The 26,340-nt window shown below is 40.3% G+C and overlaps 1 protein-coding gene across 1 annotated transcript in view; it reads left to right on the top strand.

The window, feature by feature from the left end:
* Positions 1 to 3,181: 3,181 nt before the first annotated feature.
* The window catches only part of USP24 (ubiquitin specific peptidase 24), a gene marked incomplete at both ends in the record, with an annotated part of 137,394 nt that continues 114,235 nt past the window's right edge, over positions 3,182 to 26,340 (top strand). Inside the window, one exon of the mRNA XM_080690941.1 lies at positions 3,182 to 3,490. Coding sequence (XP_080547067.1) covers positions 3,182 to 3,490 — 309 coding nt within the window. The remainder of the gene's footprint in view (positions 3,491 to 26,340) is intronic.

The raw sequence follows: 26,340 nt of genomic DNA, 5'->3' as shown, positions 1-26,340 counted from the left end.
AGATTGAACCCGGGGCCTTACATACGGCAGACAAGCATGCCATCTGAGCCACATCCCTAACCCCTTCAAGAATCTTTACAAATTCCATTGAAGACACAGAGAAAACCACATTTAAACATATTATAATAAAATGCTGCAAACAAAGAACAAAAATACAAAGACTGTATATTGGATAAGAAAGCAAAATTCAAGTCTGTTTCAAAGTGGTTTTTCCAGGAAGACTAACTGGTTTTGTCTCCTAACTGGGTTCTTCACCTTTATTCTTCCTCTTTTACAAATTATTCTGTACACAGCAGTTAGGTTGATCTGTTTCAAATTCAAACATCACCTCTCTTCTCTGTGTAAATATTTTAGTGGCTTCCGATTCCCTCAGAATAAAGTTCACATTCCCTGTTACAGTTTCTGTGGCCCTCTTGGATCTGGTGTCCTATCTACCTTTCTAGCTTCCTTTTTCACTCTTACTTCTCTAAAACTCTGTACCACTCTATCTGCTTTTAATGCCTCAGATTGATTTACTCTATGTTTCCTAAAATATAATAACTGACAAGAGAAAAATCAAACAATAGAAGAAGACTCCTGGCCTACAGGGCCTTTGCACATGCTATTCTTATCCTTTGGAACCCTCTCCCCTCATCTCATATTCCTGTTCTGGGCTTTCTTACTTTCTGTCACATTATAGTTAAAATGTCATTTCCTTCGCAAAATTTTCCAGATTTCCTACACTTGTGAATTTAGCCCCACAGAAAGTAAGAAATGATCCCCTTACATCTTAAAATTCCCTTATCAAAGCATCTACCCCATTTTGTTGCATATCTGTCTCTTTTACTAGATGGCAGGTTCCAAAAAGGTAGAAACTGTGTACGTCTGGTTCACTAATGTCTTCCTAGTCCTTGGCCTGGCTCAAAATAGATACTCAAGAAATAATTTAAAAATTACTAATTTAATATTAGAAACCTTCATGCCTTGTCTTCTAGATAGTACCTCATACCTCACTTCTAGACCTAGCTATTTTTTCTTTTTTAAAAAGAAAGCTTTCTAGAGAAGAATATATGTGAATTGAATGTAATTCAATTTTTTAAAGTCCGTTTAACATTTTCTGGATTTTACTGCAACAAAAATAAAAATGTAAATGAAAATTATGAATATTCATTCCACAGAACCCACCCATGCTGTCCCAATTTGACAGGATTTAAAGTACTCACTTGCTTTCTTATGTGCAAAAAAAAAAAAAAAAAAAAGTGTGATTTTACTACTTGCATCCTCAGATGACACTCTGGCTTTTCAGTCACTCCAAGATCTGGTTCAAAATGGCCTTCCTTGTTTCTTGTAGCCTTTGGTGGCTCCTTTCCAGTTTTTATCACAGACTGTTTTTCTCTGCTTCCTTCTCTGCTTCCTCTTCTCAGCTAAGCACAGTTTCCTCTGTCATGTTCTATAAACCTGCCACTGTTGATGAGTCTTTTTATGTGCCATCTGAATCGCCCCGCTCTGTCTCATTACCTCTTAGGCTCTCTTGCGCGTTTTAGTGGTAAACAATTTTGTCTTCTTTCCCCTTGTAGTTCATTTCATAGTTCAGTCACCGAGTTAATTCTGCAAACACAGGGAGAAATTCAATTCCCTCACTTGGCCACCATCAAATTTTGTTTCCTTTGTTCACTGTTGCATCACCAGAGCCAACCAAGGTACCTTGCACCCAGTAAATGGCACATATTTGTTGAGTAAATTAAATACGTTGACATGTACAATATGACAGACTGCTTACATCCAATTGGATTGCTTTTTCCGCTTGTCCACCACATATCTTGAAAACCTTATTGGCGTTTGGAGTTGATAATACTTAATAAAACTTTACTTCAGCATTTACTTTGTGACTCAATCCAATCCTAGGCATTTCCCTTAGCAGATTCCTTGCTGTATTGTTGTTTGGAAGCGGAAGCAAGTTTGTTTGTAATTTTCACTCACAAATCAAAAGACTACGTCTTTAGATATGAGGCCTAGTCTTCAGCCTATAATCTAACATTTAACAGAAACACGGTACAGTTCATTTAAATACATACAACTCACCCTGTAAATCAAATTGCTGGTTTTTATAAATATAGGTGGTAAGTTATTAGATAAGAAGGGTTCCTGGTCCAGGGGAAAAGATGGTAACAGAGAAATTTTCTGGGTGCTGGCACTAATTTAGGGTTTGGTTATGTGAAAATATTAGTGGGTGTTTTGGGTTGAAACAAGTGGTTTGATGGGATGAGAAATAATTTGTAGGCTTCTGGTCCATCCTGGCCTAAGCCAGGATGAGGCCATTAGGGGATGCAATTAAGACAGCAAGGATGTAGTGAAAGAACGAAAAGGCATCGGGAACTTGGGAGCATGACTTGGAAATGCGAGGGGAAACCAGCAAAGGCCAGCCAGGGCTTAGATGGTGAAGTCCGGGGGACTCACTGAATGGCCCCAGGATGCCAGTGCTGGACATGGACAGAGAACGCAAAGGAAGCCGGCCTTTCAAAAAAAAAAAAAAAAAGGTGTGTGTGTGTGGGGGGGGGGGGGACAAGGGTCTGCGGAAAGTAGAATCCCGCCCGGCTGGGGCTGGGGTGCGCCCGAGGGAAGCCTGAGCCGGGATGCTGGGGAGAGCGAGGCCGGTGGTCCTCCCGAGGCGGAGCAGGGCCCAGGGGTCCCGGGCGTCTGAGGCTGAAGGAGGTGATGGTCCGCCTTGGGGGAGGTTTTCAGGCGGAGCCCTGCGATTTCGATTTCAGGTGGAAAACACATCCACCTCCATTTGCGACTCCGCGGGGGGCGTCGGCGTGGGAGCCAGACAAAGTTCAGAGGGTGGGGCGGGGGCGGGGGCGGGGGGCGGCGGCTCGGCGCCCCGACCTGTTGCGGCGCCCGGGCGGCGGCCCCTCCCTCCCTCCCTCCCGCCGCGGCCCCGCCCGCCCGCCCGCCCCGCCCGCCCCGCCCGCCGCCCGCGCTCAGCGGCCCGGCGGCCGCGGCTCGTGCCGCTTCCGGGAGCGGCGCGCGGGAGGAGGAGGAGCAGGCCAACATGGCGGCGCGCAGGGCCGGGCCGGGCCGCCGCGCCTGAGCGCCCCCCGCCGCCGCCCGCCCGCCTCGCGGCGCCCACGCCCGCCCCGGCCGGCGCCCCGGGAGCGCCCGCCAGGCCCGGCGCCCGCAGCGGCGCCTGCAGGCCCGAGCCATGGAGTCGGAGGAGGAGCAGCACATGACCACGCTGCTGTGCATGGGCTTCTCGGACCCCGCCACCATCCGCAAGGCCCTGCGCCTGGCCAAGAACGACATCAACGAGGCCGTGGCGCTGCTCACCAACGAGCGGCCCGGCCTGGACTACGGCGGCTACGAGCCCATGGACAGCGGCGGCGGCCCCGGGCCTGGCGGGGGCCCGCGGGGCGACGGCGGCGGCGACGGCGGCCCCTCCCGGGGCGGGAGCTCGGGGGGCGGGGGCGGCTTCGACCCCCCGCCCGCCTACCACGAGGTGGTGGACGCCGAGGTAGGGGCGCCGCGCCCGGGCCGGCGGGGGAGGCCGCGGGGTCGCCGAGCGCGCCGGGGTCACGTGGGGCGCAGCCCGTGGGGGGCCCGTGCAGGGACCTGGGGTGCTGCGGAGCTGGGCGAGGGTCGCGGCGGGGACGGGCTCCGAGGCTTGGCGGTTCGCACGCCTCCGCCGTGCGCAGGGGTCAGAGTTGAGCAGGACGTCCCGAGCTTGCCTCCGTGGTGGGGGACCCCGTGGTGTGCCCCGTGCCCGGGCGGTGGGGAGGACTCGTGTGTCAGGGGTCGGGAGTGAGGTCCCAGGCTAGAACGCAGATGCCGTGGCGCCGGGTTTCAGTTGAGGACTGCGGGAGGCTCGAGATTCAGAGTCAAAGTGGGATGGGCCAGCCAGAGTAGTGGCCTTTGCCAGGATCAGAGGGGTTAAGAATGGTGTTTGGGTTTTTAGCCAAGGGTCAGAAGGAGAGGACGCTGGGCAGGGTCTAAAATGAAGGAGGACTGGTCAAGGGCTAGGAATGCCAGGAAATCTTAGAAGGTCGAGGAGGAGGCTCGGCTGTAGGAAGGTATGGGTTGGGAGAGAATGGAGCTCTGCTAAGGTCAGGTATTAAGGCAGGTAGTGGGGATCTCACAGAGCCAAGGTACCCCGGTAAGAAGCCAAGGAGGGACCAGGCAGTGAGGAGGACTGGAATTGAGTTATGAATCGGACCCAGCCTGGGTAAAGGGAGTACTGGTCATAGATGAGGTCAGAAATGAGGAGAACTAGGCTGGGCGAGGGATTGTAGCCATTGCCTGATGTACAGAGGGCTATATACAGAGGGCTGTCGAGGAAGATAATTGCGAGTGAAGAGGAGTCTGTTGAGAAAGGGTTCAGGGCTATAGTGGCCTTGAGACCTCAAGTTTAAGTGGAGAAAACTAGGTCTTTTTAGTTTGGGATGTGAGCAGGGAACATGGGAGAAGACTGGCAGACTTTTACTAAAATAAGAAAAAGAGATCAACCAGAAGCAACAGTGCCTGTGATGAATTACTTTGCAGAAAAATAGCAGGTCATGGCAGGAATTTTGGTCAGATTCATTGGATAGTTTGCTTCAGGGTCCAGGAGAGCAGCTTGGCCTGACTATACAAGAGCACAGATCTCACATTAGTGGATTTATGTTTTTAGGCAGAGAAATGGATTTGGATAATTTTTTTGTGTTTGTAGACAGAGAAATGGATTTGGATAATTTTTAGTGAAACTGAGCTTTCTGAAACTTTCCTGAGTAATAGCATATCACCTAACTCTGCTTTTACAGCAGTTGCTCAGAGTGAAGTAGCTTGGGAAAGAAGGTGGCACTTGAGAAAAACCCCAGTTTCCTACACAGGGTTTGGTTTCCAGAAGTTCACCCACTTGCTTGATGGCACTCTATTACCCAGTAACTCAGCTGTCATTAACTAGTATATTGAAGTAAAGTCTTGTCATTCCTAGTTTGGGGATTTAAAAACATTCCTGTATAATTAAGTAACTGTACTTAAGTCATTTTAAGAAATGAGCTTCTTGCCAGTCCCCATCACTCCTCCCCTTGTTCCTTCCAGTTTGACCCAGTTTTGAAATCAAGAAGAAAGCCTTTTCTGAAGGTGTTTGCATAACTCTATAAAGCTCAACGTATAATTCTGTGAGCAATTTTTTTTTTTTGGTCATACCTTTTTCTATCATTGAAAATAAAATTATAATACTTAGTGGTACTTTAACATTAGTTTATTGTCCATACCTTTATAAGTACAAAGAATCCAGAGTGTTTTCTTGTCAGGTGAATAACAGACTTGAGTTTGCCTTCAGGTAAAATCCGGAGAGATTCTTATCTTTTTGTAGAAGTGCCAGGTCTTGCTTTCACTGGACTTGTGAATTTGCCTCGGGGAGGCTACACCATTTACTTTTGAGAGTTCAAGAGGGCTAGTAACTGGGCCTGGCTTATCCATGCAGAGTACTGGCAGAGTGCATGCCAAAGCTTTCCTGATACACACAAGCCTGGTGAGGATGTTTAACCAAAAGTTTGCCTCTGTGATTTAAAAATCTCCATGCATGCCACTTGTATGGCTGATGCATCCTTTTGTAGATAGTGGCAAACAGGCTTTTGATCCTTAGAAACAGGAAAAGATACTAATTTTTTTTTTTAACCGCTACGTGTGTTGGGCTTTGTAGTAGGTGCTTTGTGCATTTTATTAATCCTCAGTGAGAATTACTGTATCCTGTTTTAGGGATTTGATCAGTTAGTGTTAGTGGCAGAGCCTAAATTTGAATCCAAGTCTGTCTTATCAAAATCCAGTGTGCTTTTTATTCTGCTCAGCTCAGGATTTTAGGACTGCATTCACTTGGTAGCAGCATGGATAAGACGGAACAGTAAGGAGGCAAGTTTTGAAACTATGCTGCAAGTCTAAGAATGACACCAAATCAAGGCATTAGGACTAAAATAATGGGTAGAATGGAATAATCATACAAGTCGAGTGTGTTGGTGCATGCCTGCAGTTCCACTATTTGGGAGGCCAAGACTGACACAGGAGGACTGCAGGTTCTAGACTAGCCTCAGCAACTTAGTGAGACTCTCAGCAACCCAGCAAGACCCTGTTTCAAAACAAAAAAATGAAAAGGGCTGGGGGTGTAGCTTACAACCCTGGGTTCAATACCCAGTACCACATTTGTATACACACACATACACACACACACACACACACACACAAGAATCATAAATGTATTTATTTTTATAGCAGAAGGCTTTAGAAATTAATTAGTATGACTCCCTAATTTTATGGATGGAGCCTTTTGGGCCCCAAAGAGGAAGTGGCTAGTCTACAGCTAATAGAAGGGAGGAAGAGCGGGACACCAGCCTCTTACTCTGGCCAGTATTCTTTCTCTCTACCATCTGCCTTCCTTTCAAAGGAAAAAGAAATGAGATATAGTAGTGGGTTAAAGGGAAAGAGGATAAAAGAACTGAGTGAAGATTATCTGCTATTGTGTAAGTTACCTTTTTATTTCTAAAAACAGTACCTTGTTTTAAATAACACATATTCATATTTCTTTTTTCTACATAGTACATTTCAGTTTCAGTGTGCTCCTAAAAATGTTTTAGAATACACAGAATAAACTCTGATTAAAAAAAATAATGAGGGATGTTCCTAGCATGCATGTTCCTAGCACACATGAGGCCCTGGCTTAGATCTCCAGTGCTGCAAAAAAATAAAAAAGATTAGGCTTATTTTATATTTGTAGTTTGGAACAGCAGTGAGTCTCATATTTAGTAAGCATTATTGAAAGCCTTCCACGTCCCGGGGCAAGGGGCAGAGTGCTGAGCAGAACATGGAGCTTACCTTCTACTGCATCTTAGACCAAGGCTCTCATTTTACAAGAGGTGACTCCCAAGGTCATGTGGCTAGTTAGGGAAATAAGTTTAGTAATTTGGGGCCCTGCTATAATTAGGATTTGGCTTATAAATTAAATTGTGGGAAAGTAAAAACAGTTAACTTCTGTTTCAACAGAATCAAGACAATTGCATTTAGAGACCCACATATCTAGCAAAACGTGGATCTGGATTAAAAATAAACACCCTTATTTAACACCTCAATTTAAATAAAGGTTTTGCCTTGCAGGAAGCTGCATTTGGTTCTTTTTAGTATTGTTGACTGTGGATGAGGATACAGTTATTGGTCTCTCTCCGAGTCTAGAAGGGACTTGGAGAAGCTTTCTGTTTTGATTGTGAATAGCATTGTTTCAAATCTATTCCATGACAGATAGAATCTGTTCTATTATTACAAAGAGTGAGATCTCACAGCTGCTCTAAATAACTTCTGATCTTTAATAACTGACCTACTGCCTGAACCATTGACATTCCTTGTGGCAAGCGTAAACCCCTCTGTCCACTACTAAGTCCTGGCCGCCTGGTTCTGCTCTCCCCAGAGCCCTAGAGTTAGTTGGTCCTTGTGAGCCTGTCCAGGGGGTCAGAATACAGATCAGAACCAGGTATCCTGGGCATCTTATAAAATAATGTACCTTATTTTTAAAGTTTGTTTTTGTTTTGGCAGGTTTGGGGAGGAACCCGGGGGCATTTGACCTCCAAGCTACACACCCCTGCCCTATTTTTTATTCTTTATTTTGAAACAAGGTCTCACTGAGTTGCAGAGGGCCTCACTAAGTAGCTGAGGCTGTCCGTGAACCACGATCCTCTGGTGTCAGCCTCCCGAATGCTGGGATCACAAGCGTGCACCACCACGCCCGGCTTTTAAAGTATTCTTAAAATTTTTGTCTTTTAGTAAATACTAAACTGAATATTCTACAAGAAGTTTCATACTGACTGAGGAAATTCTTCTCTTAGCTTTCTAGCTCTGTTAATATTCTCAGAAGTGACATTTAATATTTTGGTCCAACAAATACTGTGAACCCCTTGTTTTGTTTCTGTTGTAATGTGAACATTTTTTCTAGAGGTATTTTGCCAGAAACATAGGTTTCCTTTTTTTAATTAAAATCACATTGGTTTGTAGTTCCTTAACTTACTCCATTCCTACATTTTCCTTTCCCTTTGACAGTAAGTGGTAGTCATAAGTGAGATTTTTATTAAAATTTATTTTCCCCTAAAATATAACAACATTGTTGTATTTGAGTATGGAGTAATTATCAAATGAGTAAACTTCTGTTAAGCAGTTAGTAATTTGAATGTATGACCTGTATTTTGTGATTTACTATTGGAAAATCTTAAAAATCCACTTAAAAGTTCTAAGTAAAAATATAAGTAATCCCCTAAATCAGTTGAATGTAGATTCAGTAAAAGTGGGGAATCTGAAAGGTGACTGAGCATAGCTTAGGTTTTGAAATAAGAATTTCTCCATGATCATTATATGTATCTCCTCTGGGAATTAGTTGCGTTAGTTTATCTAAGGGTTGAATTCTCACCTCATAATTACCTGATCATTTGCTTTTAGAACAAATGCGATTTGGCATGAAGTGCCTTTTGTGTCTTGAGTGCCTGGTTCTAGTAGAATCACAGTAGACGTGACAGCTTTATACAGCATAATACCATTAGCTTAAAATTTGAAACTTCAATTTTGGAAAAGTAAATAGTATAATGTCTTAACAATTTGAGGAAAAGGTTTTAAGTTTCATAGGAAAATATATCTGTGTGCTTAAATATTTTTATGTGTACTGCCCACCAGATATCATATTCCATTTGTCTGAATCTGGGTATGAAAGTGAATTTTCTTTCTTTCTTTCTTTCTTTCTTTCTTTCTTTCTTTCTTTCTTTCTTTCTTTTTTTTAATGTGTGTGTGTATAGCTGGGAATTTAACCTCCTGACATTCTACCTCTAAGATACACCCCGAGTCCTATATATTTTTTTATATTGAAACAAGGTCTCACTAAGTTGCCTAAAGTCTTGCTAATTTGCTGAGGCTGGCCTCAAACCTGTGATCCTCCTTTCTCAGCCTCCCAAGTACTGGTATTACAGGTATGTTTCACTACATCCAGCTCCTTTTTTATTTTTAATAAAGTAATATTTACTGGAAACCTTCAAGTCTAGAGTTTGGTTTTCTAGAAAACTTTTTATACTTGGAATACCAGATAAATAAGAAGTAAACACATGTTCCTGGTGGCACAAGTACCAGCTCTTCTGGAGGCTGAGGCAGGAAGCTTGTAAATTAAGCTCTCAGCCTCAGCAACTTAGCAAGGACTCTGTCTGTAGCTCAGTCGTTGAGTTCAGTCCCTAGTTACTTACACACACACACAAAGATTGAACCACTTCAAAACACAAGTTAATTGCATTAAAGCTCATACATTTCATTTATGTTTAAGCTTCTACTTTTAAACATAGTTCACATAAGCTTAGTATTAGGGTTTCTATCACATTAGAAGGTTTTGTGGTAGTCCAAACCTGAGGTGATGAGCTCTTAGAGGCAGGCGCATCTGACAGGCATGAGAAGTGGCAGTAGCAGCTCTGGGGTGAAGGAGGTTAGGAAAACTTTAAAAGCAGGCTGGCTCGTCTATATGGGGTGATTTGTTTTTTTGTTTGTTTGTTTGTTTGGGGTTTTTTTTGGTGGTGCTGGGGTTCCTGGAAACCCTTCTACCTCCAGGCTACACTCCCAGACATGACATATATATATATAATTTTTTTTTTTTTTTAATTTGGAAACAGGGTCTCTTAAGCTAGCGAGGCTGGCTTCGAACCAGCACCATCCTCCTGTCTCCACCTCCCAAACAGGGGGATTACAAGCCTGCGCCACCACGCCCGGGTTGTATGGGGTGATTTGAAGCAGCTTTATGTGCATCACAGATCTGAGAGGATAACTATTTTTAATGCTGCCGCAGCCAAGAAAACATTCCAGTATGCCCTGTTTAAGAAGGGTCTGGAATGTGTCATTTTAGCAGGGTTTTGTTTTTTAAAAAATGGAAAGAAGACACCGGGCGTGGTGGCGCACGCTTGTAATCCCCGCACTTGGGAGGCAGAGACAGGAGGATCGCGCAGGTTCGGAGCCAGCCTCGCTGGCTTAAGAGACCCTGTTTCCACATTTAAAAAAAAAAAAAGTTAAAAAATAGGTCTGGGAGTGTAGCCCATGGGAGTGTATCCTGGAGGTAGAAGGGCTTCCAGGAACCCCAGTACCACCAAAAAAAAAAAAAAAAAAAAAAAAAAAGGAAAGAATATTGGATATTTAAAGCTAGCTGGAGAATTCAAATACTAGGGCAATTTAGTCTGAGGACACTAGACTGGAGGTTTTACAAAGAGAGTTATGCTTTATTTTCAGAAGAGTAAATGTGCTTTTTTTTCTTACCTTGAAGGGAGTTTCAGTTCTTTTTTAAGCTTGTATTTGTCATTCTCAATATTATGTAAAATTATATTGTGTAGTAGTAGTACATTTTTCAGTTATAATTGATTTATAAAATTTTTTGTTAAATTATTGCTATAGTGAATGACATTGTGTATATGTCTATGTTAAGTTTTCGGCAAAGTGTTTTTATAACTCCGTGGCTTCCACCATTGAGGGCTTACATTTTATTTCTTTGTGTGTGTGTGTGTGTGTGTGTGTGCATGCATGTGTATACATGTGTGTATCCTGTGTAAAGGAAGTAGAACTACTTTTTAGAGATTTTAACCTTAAGCCAGCTAATGGAATATGTAACTGCAGACTTGACTGGCTTTGTGCTGAAGAAAAGAGCCAACAGTAAGTTGAAATTTTATTATGATGGTCTTTCTAGAAATTAAAATGCCTCACCATGGTGGAAAGGTCTGTGAAGTCTTTCCTAGGGCTAAGTTGAAGGTAGGATTGTTCTCTTAGAAATAATGAATTCCTTAGGTGTTCACCGAATCTTCCCACTTCTAAAGTAGGCTTTGTTGTTCCAAGACATGGTTCTATCCTTTCCAGTTATTTTTATTGTAAAACTAAATTGCTACAAATGTTTTTTTATAAAGCAGTAATTTAATAAATAGCATAGCACTTGCTGTTTCTTCTTTATACTAGGTTCTGAAATGGTTTCTGAAATTAGTCTTTTTCAGAAAGACTTGGTTAGATAGTCTATTGCAAAGACTTTAGTTTCTACTTAGTGTACTTTTAGATCCCAGCTTTTCAGTGGACAGGTAAACATTTCTTTTGCCTTTTTTCTTCTAGTTTTCACTCTGTATTGTCAATTTTGATTGAAAATTGAGTTGTATTTTGAAGCCTATACTTGGACAGTGAAGCATTTTATATGAAGATATTCTATACTGTAACTGGCAACACCCTTTATTAATTAACTATGTTATTCTAGATTCTCCTCTCTTTTTGAAAAACTGCTAATTCTAACCCTATCTTTCCTGACCCTTCCATATCCCTTCTTTGGGCTTTAGTTCATGTCTCTTTTCTTACCGTTTTCTTGTGCAGTTTATGGTGGAACCAGAATGGTTTCCCTAAAATGTAGTACACGTGGGATAACCTTGGTCACAAATATTTGATGGTTCCCCATCTCCTCTAGGTAAAATCTAAACTTTTTTCTTTTAGGGTCTCCAGACTTGGCTAACTGGCCTCATCTTCGACCTTCCTGTTCTGTGCCCTTGCAGGCTAAGTGCCATCAACTTTCCAGTCTTAACCCTCTCCCCAGCTTCTCATCTGCCTGGCACACACTAATTCATTCTCTAAAGTACACTTGTCTCCCACCACCACCCTTTTCTACTGCATTTTGCCCATAACACCAAGTAAAGCAATAATGGCATTTCAGTTCAACAAAAGATAATGTTTACATATGTTTCTTATCTTGCCAGTAGGCTTGAGAAGCAAGACTATTTGTTTTTATCTCTCTGTCTCCAGTGTTCCTGGTCTACACAAATACTTGATTGAATAGAGAAATGACTAAACTGATGCATGGAAAAAGAATATTAAATGAAATAATATAAAAAAATCAAATGGTATTTGAAGAGTATTAAACCAGGGATTTATGTTCAGGATTCTGTTCCTTGGTTGCTATATTATCGGGGAGGTCAGTTTAATTTCTGAGTTTCAGTCTTCCCCTTTATAAAATGAGAATTGTAGGCTGTATCTGTGGCTATTTTTTTCATTCATTAACTCTTGAGAAGTTAAAGGCTATGAGACCAACCATCAATAAGTATGCACACTTAATTTTTAAAGTAAGCTGGTGCTAAAATATTAATATTGTTATTTTTGGATGATGGGTCTACATCTTTCTGAATTTAAGGTTTTCTTAAATGAGTCTTTTAAAAGTATAAAAACTTTCATAATGTTGAGTAAATATACATATTAAATAAAGACAAATGTAATTGTGTTAGCCACCCATTAAAATGTGAGTAGTTAGGCCGGGAATAGTGGTGCACATTTATAATCCCAGCACTTGGGAGGCTGAGACAGGAGGATCACATAGGTTCAAAGCCAGCCTCAGCTACTTAGTGAGGCTCTCAGCAACTTAGTGAGACCCTGTTTCCAAATAAAATATAAAATAGGGCCAGGAGTATAGCTCGGAGGTAGAAAACCTCTGGGTTCCACCACCCAGTACCGCCCCCCCCCACACACACACAAAGTGAGTAGTAAAAAGATTCAGCTGTTGTATAATTTATTATATAGCTTTTGGCTATCATGTAGTTTCTGCTTATACCTAACTATAAGAAAACTGACTGAGAAGTTGCGATTCAGCAGGACTTTTTAAGGGAGTTATAGTTAAACGGAAAGGCACTTCAAGTTAGTTGCTCTTCCTGCTTTTCTGCATGTTCCCCCCCATTCTTCCCCCGTAGCACAGCGTTTCGCCTTGTTAATTGTTTTTAGACATTGTTATATATGACTCCAGTGTATGTTTTGATTGGCCATTAGGTTATTTGTCAGATTTTGAAGATTCTCCAAGGTCTCTGACTCTATTTTGAAAATCCTTAGAGGTTTTGTGTTTGTCTGGGCCAAAGGGATTACATACAAATGTGCCCTGGCCAACATATCCTTCCTTTCTGTGTTCCTGTGACCTGTAGCAGTGGTGCTCACAATTGCTGGTCTATTGGTAGCCTCCAGACACAATCCACCTGCTGCTTTCTACTGTTGCGCTCACTTGACTCTGTTTTTTTATATACTTTAATGTGCTCTTTCCTACCTACACATTTTTAAGAAGGTGAGCTAGCCAGGGATAGGTGCACACACCTGTAATTCCAGTATTTGGGAGGCTGAGACAAGAACGCAGGTCAGGTTTGAGGCCAGTCTCAGCGACTTAACAAGACCCTTTGTCTTTGTCTTTTTTTTTTTTTGGTGGTACTGGGGTTCCTGGAAGCCCTTCACCTCTGGGCTACACTCCCAGACCTATTTTTACATTTTTATTTGGAAACAGGGTCTCCTAAGCCAGCGCGCGCGGCTGGCTTCGAACCTGCGCGATCCTCCTGTCTCTGCCTCCCAAGCGCGGGGATTACAAGCGTGCGCCACCACGCCCGGCTAAGACCCTTTTCAAAATAAAAATAGTTGGAGATGTAGCTCAGAGGTAGAAAGCTCCTGAGTTTAATTCCCCAGTAACAAAACAAAAAAGAAGGTGAGGCAATTATTTGTTACTTTTATTAAATGGAAGGTAAAGGGTTCTCAGAATAAAAACACTAGATTTATATTAAATAATGATTTAGCTCAAACTCCAGTAATAACTGACATTATACTGAAAACATATGAGCCACAAAAAGTTAATATCTCATTTAATAAACCAGCCATCTATTCCATTTTTGTTTGTTTGTATGTTTGTGGTACCAGAGAGTGAACCCATGGGCATCTACTAACTGAGCTACACTCCCAGGCCTATTTTATTTTTAAAATTTGAAATAGGGTCTCACTAAGTTGTGGAGGGCATCACTAAACTGCTGCGGCTACCCTTGGACCTATAATCCTTCTTTCTCAGCCTCCCAAGGACAGAGATTATAGGTATGTTCCACCACACCTGACTCAGTTTTTAATTGAAAACCTACTGTATGCTAGGCACTGAGGTAGGTATACAGAATAAATACAATGGTGAACAAATTAGGCATGTCCCTTTTCTATTTTAACTTCAAGTCTGGTGGCTTTCTTATGCCCTAAGTCTAATAAATTATAATAGTTGGTTTCTATCAAAAGCCTTTGGGTAGTGCCACAGTAATTTTTTTGTGTGTGATGCAATTTGATCTATAGTGGTATCCATTGCCAGGAAACCAGGTGATATTTTTTTAAGTGATATTTCTTTAGTGCCAGAATTTTTATTTATTTGCTTGTTAGATGTTTAATATTTGTAGGTTGATATTCTGTAAACTAGTACCTCTTTAAAATGGTGCCAGATCTTGTTTTAGGTGAAAAATCTCATGGTTTATTTATTTATTTATTTATTTTTTTGGTGGTACTGGGGGTGGAACCCAGAGGCTTTCTACCTCTGGGCTATACTCCCAGACCTATTTTACATTTTATTTGGGAACAGAGTCTCACTAAGTTGCTGAGAGCAGCTGAGGCTGGCTTCAAACCTGTGAGATCTTCCTGTCTCAGCCTCCCAAGTGTGGGGATTACAAGCATGCGCCCTACAACTGGCTTCATGATTTTTGATAATATGAAAATAGCTATTTTAAAGCTAAAGGAATGTTGAGAATTTTTGGAAGTCAAGTTACTGCTTAACTATGTAGATGAAAACCTGTCTAGATTTAGTAACATTAGGAATTCTTAGTTTATTATTAGTATTTTGTTTTTTGTGACTAGGTTTATATTGAATTAGACTGCACTAAAATAATTAGTAATTTTTATTTTGTGACCTTTACATCTCATGTTCCCCTCATTTTGAACTGCTGAATTCTGATGAATTATTGTAGCAACAGATCATCCTAGAGTATCATATACATTTGTTTTTGAGAAAATGTTAGGTATTTTTTGAACAATCAGCATTCAATCTCAGTGTTGAAATTACCCCAGCCAAATATGTGTGTGTTTCTGTGTGTGTATGTGTATGCATTGACATAAAAAAAATGGTTCATGATGTATGTTTAGGTCTGCTGACATCTGTAACAAATATCAAACAAATCCTGTTTATTTTTTATTACTCTGGGCTTTTCTTTCTTTTCCTCTTTCTTTTTTTTTTTTTTTTCTATATTGGGGATTGAACTAAGGGGCACTCTATCTTCTAGCTATACCTTCAGCCCTATTTTTAATTCTTTATTTTGAAACAGGGTCTCACTAAGTTGCAGAGGGCCTCACAAGTTGCTGAGGGTGGCTGTGAACCAGTGATTCTCCTGCCTTAGTCTCCCAAGTACTGGGATTACAAGCATTTATCACCACATTCAGCTACTCTGGGCTTTATTTGGTTGAAGCATGTCTGTGGAGAAAGAATTCTAAACATTTGTTACGAAGGATCAAAGATCGGAAATGATGTAAAGTGACCTTGGATTTGCCTAGTTTATAGTGATTATAATCTGGAAGTGAAATATTAAGGCTACTGAGCAAGATGTACTTTATAAACAGAAAACATATTTGTAGAACTGATTGTATTTCCTGCCATTCCTCCTCTTGTTCCAGTAAACAAATGAAAAGTTGTAATTTAAGGATTAAAATGGAAGATATTTTCCGAGCTGGATGGGACTGTGGAGATCTTGGGGTGTTGGGTCTAGTCAGTTTAGGGATGAGAACCTTGTCTCTTGGCTCATTGGCAAAGTCAGGAAGGAAATCCTTTACCATTGATGTGAGGAAGTCTTTGACTGTAGGTCATCTTTAATATGTCCTTAGAAACTTGGTGTATTTGAGTCATCACTGTTCCCTTGTTAGATAGAGGTTAGGTTGGGGGCAAAGTTGCCATTGATTTCTTTATATTGCATTCTCATTCAGCATTTTTCTCACCTTCAGCAGTTCTTCATAAGGTCATAAAGTGGGAATTCAGGAGAAGGCCACGCAGTTGCCATCATTCATGAATGCTGGTCAAGCCGTCCACTTAGCTTCTTCCCTGGACACCTGTCATGTTCACTGCCTGACCTGTCTCCAGTAGCATATGAGTATTGAGTACTTAAAAATTAGCCTTAAAATTCAGTGTATGAGTTTATTAAATAAATAGCCTAATTTGCAATTGTTTCAGTTGTATGTCCATCTCCATCACACTACCTCAGGTATTTCTCCCCTCCTCTTAGTTAAAAGTTCCTTCTTGAGTTTGTATAGAAACTCTTACATTTCACTCATTGCATTGATACTGTTATCTGTCACCTATAGTGAATTATGAGTCACTTGAAGGCTGGAGCACTTGTCTTCATATTTTCCATAAAGCCCAAGGTAACACTTGACACAGGAGGTGATAAATTAAATAAAGGATCTATTCTGGTAAATATTTAGTTTATATCATCATTTTGAAACATTTCTTACACTGATGTGTATCAAATAGTCTTTCAAAATTAATATTGGCCTAAAACCTTACACCATAGCTTTCTTGGAAGTAACATAAATTTTCTAAAGGATTTTTTTTTTTTTTCCAGTACTGGGGATGGAACCCAAGGGCATTTTACCTCTAAGCTACACCCCCAGCCCTTTTGTTTTTTTTTTTTTTTGGTGGTGGTACTGGGGTTCTTGGAAACCCTTCTACCTCTGGGCTACACCCCCAGACCTATTTTATACTTTTTTTATTTTTGAAAACAGGGTCTCTTAAGCCAGCAGGGCTGGCTTCGAACCAGCGCCATCCTCCTGTCTCCGCCTCCCAAGCGCAGGGATTACAAGCGTTGCGCCACCACCACGCCTGGCTTCTATTTTTTATTCTTTATTTTGAAACAGGATCCCACTGAGTTGCAAAGGGCCTCACTTAAGTAGTAGCTGAGGCTGTCCACGGACCGAGACCCTCCAGTAGGGATTAAAAGTGTGTGCCACCACATCCAGCAGAAGGGGCTTTTAAAAAAAATTATTGCCAGTGTCTTTATAATGGACACAATTCTGGACAGAGCATTAAGTTTGAGCTTAGGTATTCTATAGAGCTCTTTCTCTGCTTTATGTGTTTTCTTTAGCTCACAGAAAAATATTGCAGATGGAATAGAACATAATAGATGCTGAAAACCAACCAAACAAACCATTATTTTAGCTTTTAGTAGGATTATTTGCCAGTCTGTTTTCTTTCTTTCTTTCTTTCTTTCTTTCTTTCTTTCTTTCTTTCTTTCTTTCTTTCTTTCTTTCCTTCTTTCTTGCAGTACTGGGAATTGAAGGGGCATTTGACCTCTGAGCTACACCCCAGCCCTATTTTATTAATGCTTTATTTGAAACAGGGCCTCACTAAGTTGCTGAGGCTGGCCACGAACCTGCAATCCTCCTGTCTCAGCCTCCCAAGTACTGAGATTATAAGCATGTGCCACCATGCACTGCTTGCTTTATAGCTTTCTTGCATGGTTTACTTGAGCTCTACTTCAGTAAGAAGAGTATTTGCAGAGACTGTCTTTTCTAGAGAGGAAAGAAAAAATATTCTACAGCATAATTAAAACAGAAAACTGATATTTAGTGTCTTGGTTTCACCTTGCCATATTTATCATTTATTTCTAAAATCATGATTACTGATGTTACTATTAATCCAAGCAAGTTTATTTTGAAGAAAAGCTATTGAGACCCTGTTCGCCCCCCCCCCTGCCTTTTCTCACCCTAATTTTTAAAAAAAGTGGGAGGGGGGTAGGAGGTAGAGGAAAGATGCAGTAATATATTAACCTTGTGTTTAACACTGAGCAAATACTTGAATGTGTTTGGCTCTTGTCTGGCCCAAGATACAGATCCTGATTTTAGGGAGTTGACAGTCCATTGCAGTGTTAATGAGTGTGTGAAGGGATGGCCTGCACCAGATTATACTTCTTGGGTTGCTTTTCAGAATAGCTAGTCTCCATGAGGTCTTCCAGCTATTCTAGGAGATCTAACAGAGTGGAGAGAATTGGAGTTTTAAACATATGAAGGTAATATTTAAAAAATGGCTGCAAATCTAAAGTGGGTGTGATTTGATTCATAGACTAATGTGTTTTCTCCACATTTTATCTTGAACAACTTCCAACCTACAAAAAAGTTGAAAGAATACTATAGTGAACACTTACTTGTATGCCCTTCCCTTTGATTCAGTATTTACAAACATTGTGTCAGATTTCCTTATCTATCTTCTATCTCTAAAGACACACACTTTTTCTGATTATTATTATTATTATTTATTTATTTATTTATTTATTTTGTGGTACTGGGGTTCCTGGAAACCCTTCTACCTCCAGGTTACACTCCCAGACCTATTTTTCTATTTTTATTTGGAAACGGTGTCTTAAGCCAGCAAGGCTGGCTTTGAACCTCCGCCTCCCAAACGCGGGGATTACAAGCGTGCGCCACCACGCCTGACTTTTTTCTGAAAATTTTGAAAGTGAAAGTAAGTTTATACAAACCTCATGACATTTGGTTTCTAAATACTTTAAGTATGTAACTCCTAAGGACAAAGACTTTTTCCTATAAAACTGTAATACCATTATATCTCTGAGGGAATTTATCTTAATACAATAATATTTACTAATAAGTTTCTATTTTAAATTTTCTCACTTGTATTAAAAATATCTTCTATTGGCTTTTGTGTTTGGGGTGGGCACTGGAGATTGAATCCAGGGATGGTCTACCTCTGAGCTACACCCTATTTTTTTATGCTTTATTTTGAAACAAGGTCTCACTGAGTTCCAAAGGACCTTACTAAGTAGCTGAGGCTGTCCAAGAACTGTTATCCTCTTGCCTCAGCTTCCCTCTGGAATGTTGGGATAACAAGTGTGTACCACCAGCCCTGCTAGAAAAGTTTTAATTGGTAATACCTTTACCTTCCTAGGTCTTAGTGTTGGATATTTTGTTTGTTGTAAAACATTTTTGCCTCCATTCTAAAGTGCTTTATTTATTTATATTTATTTATTTATTTATTTATTTTGAGGGGAGGAAGGTTACTGAGTATTGAACCAGGGACATAGTATCTCCAAGCTATAAACCCAGCCTGTTTTACTGTTTGTTTTTGAAACAAGGTCTCACTAGTCCTAGAAGCTGCTGTCCTGCTGTCTCATCCTTAAGTACTGATTGTAGGCATTCACCGCTATGCCTGGCTGGAGTGGTGCTTTCAGAATACCTTTTAAGTATAATTAATGTAGAGCCTTAGACTTGGGAAGTCCTGTAACTGAAATTGTTACTCTATTCTGAGGCATGAATGACTTGTTATTAGGTAGGGCACCTTAAGAAAGGTGGCTTTGGATGAGTAACTTGACTTACATGAGGCTCAGTTTGTTTGCTCATCCAAAAAATGGGGCTTATAATTCTTCCATTAGAAAGTGTGGAGAAGAATTATAACACACACACACACACACACACACACACACACACACACACACACACACACACACTCCACAGTGACTTTCCAGTGTCTGAAGCATAGTAGCTAAGTGCTCAGCAGATGTGTTAGTTCCTCTTTGACACTCACTCACTCTCATCTTAATTGTTCTTAATCTCCTTTATCATGGATCTTATTTCTGCCATCTGTTAAAACTGAAGGTCAGCATAACTCCAGTCACTGATAATGCCCTAAGGAAATTGAGAATGTAGTTTTCTATATTTTTGTTCCTGATCCATGATCTGTAAGTCTCAAACCTTAAATCCCAGCAAAAGAATAAATTCTATATTTAAGGTAACTACCTTTGAATTATAACATCTTCTCATGAAACCTTGTTTCTGATATTCTGAATATATGAATAACTAGCAAAGATTAATTCAGGGGATATAGGAAATGTCAATTTTTATAGAAGAGTTAGGAAATTATTTACTGTTCATAGCATGGAATGAAAAGGCATTCCAAGAAAACAGTTTGCAAACATGTTCAACACAATGTGTTAGTTGCCTACACTAACCTGTCTATCATCTTTTCTTTTTCTAGGAAACAGTATTTTAGGAATTATTTTTTCTAGCCTGAAATAACAGAAGGAATATGAAATCTGCATGTAACTGCCCCTTAATTTGTTTGAAAAATATTTCACAAATAAAGCTGACAATCTAAGATTTAATGAAAGTTATTATAAATTAGTGTCTTGAAATCAAATGTTCATGTTTTTCCTAAGTATTTGACATATATAGAACTTTTTTTTCTTTTTTCTTTTTCTTTTTTTCTTTCTCTTTTTTGTGGTACTGGGGATTAAACCCAAGGATATTCTACCTCTGAGCCACATTTTATTTTTTATTTTGAAACAGGTTCTCATTAAGTTGCTGAGGCTATCCTTGAACCTGTCAGTCCTGTCTCAGCCTCCCAGTAGTGGGATTACAGGTGTGCCCCACCTAACCTGGCTAGAACTAATTCTTCTTGAGTAATAGACATCCTTTTAAAAATCATCATGGAGAAATCAATCTACCATCTTTATCTTTTTATACATTAACCAGTAACTTAGAAGTTTTTTTGAGTATGTTGTTGGCTAGTAGGATAGTTCAATAATTGAGTGTATTAAACTTCAAGTAACAATTTCTATCTTTTTAATAAACTTCTTTAAATCTTAAAAAATAAAACTTCAAGTAACACTGACAGTCTTTTATCTATTAAGTTCAATAGTTTTATCTGTATTTGTGGAGCAGTGAGCAGACTGTCTTATCTCTTAACTAACAGGCAGCAGTACCTCCCCAAGTAAGTTTGCTTCTTTCAACAAAGACTTAATTTCTTTTTTTTTCTTTTCTTTTTTCTTTTGGTGGTCCTGGGGTTCCTGGAAGCGTTTCTACATCCGGGCTACACTCCCAGACCTATTATTACATTTTTATTTGGAAACAGGGTCTCCTAAGCCAGCACGCGTGGCTGGCTTTGAACCTTCGCGATCCTCCTGTCTCTGCCTCCCAAGCGCGGGGATTACAAGCACGTGCCACCACGCCTGGCCAGGCTTATTTTTTTTTTAATCCAAGGAAATTCTATCTTCGAGCTACAACCCTAGCTCTTTTTATTATTTTATTTTATTATTGGTGCATATAGTCATACATCTTAATGGAGTACAAGATGGTAGAGGCATACATGCACATATCACCCAATTAGCCCTTTCCCATTCCCCGACATTTTCTCTCCCTCCCTCCTTCTCATGTTTGGCTTAATGATTGATATGTTTGTTAATGTGCATTATGTACATTAGAGAATTTCCCTCTTCCCTCCTCCCATCTCCTCAGTTAGGTCCGCCTTATTTGCTTATCTAAAGTATCCTTGAGTTGGTTGTCTTTATAAACTAAATGAGGATTTTTTCTAAATAAATTTTAAGCTTGATTATAAAGAACTTAGAAGCTTACATCACTATCATTATTTATTATTATTATTATTATTATTATTATTATTATTATTATTATTTTGGTACTGGGGGTGGAATCCAGGGGCATTCTACCTCTGAGCGACACCCTCAGCCTTATTTATTATCCTTTATTTTGAAACAGGGTCTCACAGAGTTGCAAAAGACCTAAGTAGCTAAGGCCGTCTGCAAACCTCGATCCTCCTGTCTCAGCCTCCCAAATGCTGGGATTACAAGTGTGCACCACCACTCCCAGCATCCAGACCTATTTTTTATTTTTTATTTTGAATCAGGGTCTCACTGAGTTGCAAAGGCCTCACTAAGTAGCTGACGCTGTCCGTGAACCACGATCCTCCAGTCTCGGCCTCTCAAATGCTGGAATTACAAGTGTTCACCACCACACCTGGCTCTTACAAGATGATTTTTAAAGCTTATTTGTAGATTATTTTTTGTGTTCTAAAAATATTGCCTGTGTTTCATTTCTATTTTTCAAACAGGCAAGTTTCTGGATATTGATTTATTATAATTTAGAAGTGTCTTATGAGTAACATAAGAACATTTAATTATACTTTATAATATAAAGTTACACAGAAAAATTTTGTGAAATAATATATGTTAGCTGGGTGTGGTGGTGTATGCTTGTAATTTCAGCATTTGGGAGGTTGAGACAGGAGGATCGCGGTTCGCAGACAGCCTTGGCTACTACTTAGGCCCTTTGCAATTCAGTGAGACTCTGTTTCAAAATAAAGAATAAAAAATTGGGCTTGGGGTATAGTTTGGTGGTAGACTGCCTCTAGGTTCCATCCCCAGTACCTCTAAAAAAAAAAAAAAAAAAAACTATACATACATACGTGTGTGTGTGTGTGTGTGTGTGTGTGTGTGTGTAAAATTATACATTAAGTGTGACCGCCTGGCCAGGCCTGGTGGCGCACACTTGTAATCCCAGTACTTAGGAGGTTGAGACAGGAAGATTGCAGGTTTGCAGCCAGCCTTAGCTACTTGTGAGGTCCTCTGTTTCAAATAAAAGAATAAAAATGGGGCTGGGAGTATAGTTCCAAGGTAGAATGCCCCTGAGTTTAATCCATAGTGCTGGGGGTGGGGGTGGGGGGAATGTGAAAATCTTTTTTAAATAGGAGCAGGCATAATCACACTATAGAGTGATAGCATTTACCAATTCTGTTAAAAACTTAAATTCAAATAAGTAAAAGAACTGCATTGCTCTTATAAGTAAGTGAATAGTAGCTGTTAGTCTGAACACTTTGCAAACAGATGAGGTTATAATCAAAACCATTTGAATTCATTGCCTATTGATGATGATATCAAGAATTATGTGACCCTAGGCGTGGTGGCACATGCTTGTAATCCCAGCGTTCTGGAGGCTGAGACCAGAGGATTGCAGTTCACAGACAGCCTCAGCTACTTAATGAGGCTCTTTGCAACTCAGTGAGACCCTCAATATAAAATAAAAAATAGGCTGAGAGTATAGCTCGAGGATAGAATGCCCCTAGGTTCCATCCCCAGTACTGGGAAAAAAAAATGTGAGTTATGGATACCTTGTTTATACATTTTTTATGGGCATAGCAAAGATTGCATATGTAGAAAACAGCCTAAAAAGCCGAGCGTGCTGGGGCACACTTGTAATCCCAGCAATCGGGAGGCTGAGACCAGAGGATCACGGTTTGCAGACAGCCTCAGCTACTTAGGTCCTCCAAACTTAGTGAGACCCTGTTTCAAAAAAATAAAAAACAGGGCAGGAGGTATAGCTCGGAGGTCAAATGCCCCTGGGTTCCATCCCCAGACCCGCAAAAAAAAAAAAAGCCTAAAATACTTGAGGTTTAGTATATATTTAACTATGTTAATTGTTTCAGTTTAATCCTAAATTGCCCAGTTCAGAAATCATAATTTAATACATTAGTCCATCTGTATTACTTTTCTTGATTAACAGAATACACAAAATCTGATGTTCTTAGAAGTTTTTCTAGTTAAAGACACATTTAAGAGTTGTTGACAAGCTCCTTTTTCTTCTGCCTTAGTGTCAGAATTATACATCTTTAACAAGTGCTGGATTTATATAAATATTGTAAAAATTTTAAAGATAAGGGGTTTTCAGTTTTAAATAAAATTGTCAGAGTAGCATACGAAGCAATAAAAATATTGCTCAAGGTAGTCAAAAGGCTGAAAATGTTGGTGTTTTATTCATTAACACTCTCAAGTAGTACTGATTTTGAAATATGATCTATAACTTCTGTCTGGAGTACCATTTACCTTGAACCTCTGGATGCACATCTTTCTTCTCACTGCACATGCAGAAGGACACCGCCGCTGGCTGCCTACCCCTATCATTTGCCCCATTTCTCCACCTGCACATTGTCTTGTTCTGTAAGGACAAAAATTGTGTCTTTATCGCTCACTCCCTCAGCACTAAGCACCTTGTCTGGAACATAGAAAGCTTTTGATAAATACTTACCTCATCAATTTAGAATCAGTTATCATTAATGGCTGCTTATATAACATTTGGTTTTAGCTTCTTAATAGTGTAATACATTCCAGAGGTTTTATTAAAAACTCACGCCCAGTGCAAGCTGGGCGTGGTGGCGCATGCTTATAATCCCAACATTTGGGAGGCTGAGACATGAGGATTGAGGTTCGTAGCTAGCCTCAGCTACTTAGTGAGGCACTTTGCAACTCAGTGAGGCTCTGTTTCAAAAAAATAAAGAATAAAAAATAGGGGTGGGGGTGTAGCTTGAAGGTAAAATGTTCTTAGGTTCCATCCCCATTATCGCAAAAAAAAAAAAAAAAAGCCCTGTACGGAATATATTTCTTGGGAGCTGTTTTCTAATAGAACAGTTCTAAGCTGCTTTGCTAGTGTTTGCTTGTTCAACACTTAATTTTTGCCAACAGGCTCTACTCAAAATGATGACTCAGCATATTAAACCAACCTCAATATGGCTCATGTCATCATTTCCTCCTCTCTGTAATTCCCTATCTCTTTGTGTTGGCAGCAACCTCCTCAAACTGTAATGCTGCTCTGTATCATGTTAACACTCATGTATTTATTATATGTCTGTTTCCTCCTTTTGCGGAAAGTGGTGGGTACTAGAGTATTCCCCCCTACTTTTTTTTTTTTTTTTTTTTTTGGTGGTACTGGGGTTTCTGGAAACCTTTCTACCTCCGGGCTCCAGGCTACACTCCTAGACCCATTTTACATTTTTATTTGGAAAGAGGGTCTCTTAAACCAGCGAGGCTGGCTTCGAACCTGTGCGATCCTCCTGTCTCTGCCTCACAAGCGTGGGGATTACAAATGTGCGCCACTATGCCCAGCATGTTTCCTCCTTTTTTAAGACCAAGAATGTTAGCTGTTTAGCTGGCAGCATGTTATTTTCACCTGTCAAGTCTTAAGCTTATTAATTTTAAATTGCTATTTGAAAAGTATTAATGACCACAGGTATTTTATTTCAGACCATTAAGTGCAACTGTTATGTTTTTAAATTCTTAATATAGCCATATATTCACTTAGGTTTAGTGACTATAATCATTGAATTCATTTTTGTTAATCAGTTTTTTAAATAAAACTTTGAGATATAATTCACATACCATAAGGCTCACCCTTTTACAACATTCATTAACAGATTTGTTCAACCATCATGACCATTTAATTTTAGGATATTTTTATCACCCCCAAAAGAAGCCTCATAGCCATTAGCAGTTGTTCTCCCCTTGTTCTCTGTCCTCACCCCCATCCGCTGGCAACCGTTCATGTTGTAGTGTGTATCCGTGTTTTGTTAATTTTTTAAGGCTAAAACATATTCCATCAAAAGGATATAACACACTTTTATCCAGCCATCAGTTTGTGTTATATCTACTTTTTGGCTTTTTCCAACAGTGCTGCTTTGAACACTACAAACAGGTTTTTATGTGGATAGCTGTTTTCGTTTCTCTTAGATGTGTACCTAGCAGTGGAATTTTTATGTTTTTTGGTAACTATGATTAGTCTCTGGGTAATTGTCAAATTGCCTTGCAAGGTGGCTGTTCAATTTTATAATCTCACTAGAAATGCTTGGGAGGTCTCATCACCAGATCTTGGGGATGGGATAGGAATGGGAGAACAAAGTATTAAGACTGACTTCTTGGTTTCTGGCCATGCTGCTGGATAACTGTGATGTCATTCACTGGGGTGGGGAGCAGGAGAAGTGGACAAAGATTGAGGGGAAGTACATGAATTTGGTTTGGGAAACACTTTTAATTAGAAAAGATGTCAAGTTGGCACTTGCACCTGTGTGTCTGAAGCTTAAAAGAGGTCGATGAGATGAAGATAGAAATTTCATCTGCTAATAGGAGATAATTGATATTTGGAGAACAGATGAAATCACCCAGGAAGAGAAACTGGGAGAAAAGAGAAGAGAAGAGGGGCGCCGGGTGTGGTGGCGCAGGCTTGTAATCCCCGTGCTTGGGAGGCAGAGACAGGATTGCGTAGGTTTGAAACCAGCTGCGCTGGCTTAAGAGACCCTGTTTCCAAAAATTAAAAAAACATAAAATAGGTCTGGGAGTATAGCCCGGAGGTAGAAGGGTTTCCAGGAACCCCAGTACCACCAAAAAAGAAAAAGAAAGAAAGAAAGAAAGAAAGAAAGAAAGAAAGAAAGAAAGAAAGAAAGAAAGAAAGAAAGAAAGAGAAAAGAAAAGAGGAGTGGGCCTAGTGCTGAGATTTGAGGAACTGAGACATTGATGGCTAGGAGGGGGCGGGGAGTGAACCAGAAGAGGAGACAAACTGGGAACAGTGAGATCCATGGGCAGAGAATAGGAAGGTAAAGGAAGAAAATTTTGGCATTTCCAGAGAAGGGGGAGGAAGTGGACAGAAGGTCAGATACTCCTGAAAAATAAGGAAAGGATTGAAACACCGTCATTGGATTTAATGATATAAAGTTCACAGGTGATCATAACAATAGTCACTTGATGGGAGTAGGGACTCAAATCTATATGAGGGTGGTATTAGGAATGAGTCAGTGGTGAGGAAATGGAAAGAGCAAGGTAGATGCCTCTTTGAACAAATGTATCCCCTCAGTGAAAAAAGAGAGGTGAGAAAAGGATATGAAGATGAAGGTAGAGTTTGTTATGATGAGAAATCGAGTTTATTTTTGAGGAAAGA

Source organism: Muscardinus avellanarius (genome assembly GCF_963383645.1).
Source record: "Muscardinus avellanarius genome assembly, chromosome: 3".
NCBI classification, from domain to species: domain Eukaryota; kingdom Metazoa; phylum Chordata; class Mammalia; order Rodentia; family Gliridae; genus Muscardinus; species Muscardinus avellanarius.
The sequence above is the reverse complement of the archived record's forward strand: the minus strand, read 5'-3'. Positions and strand labels throughout refer to the sequence as shown.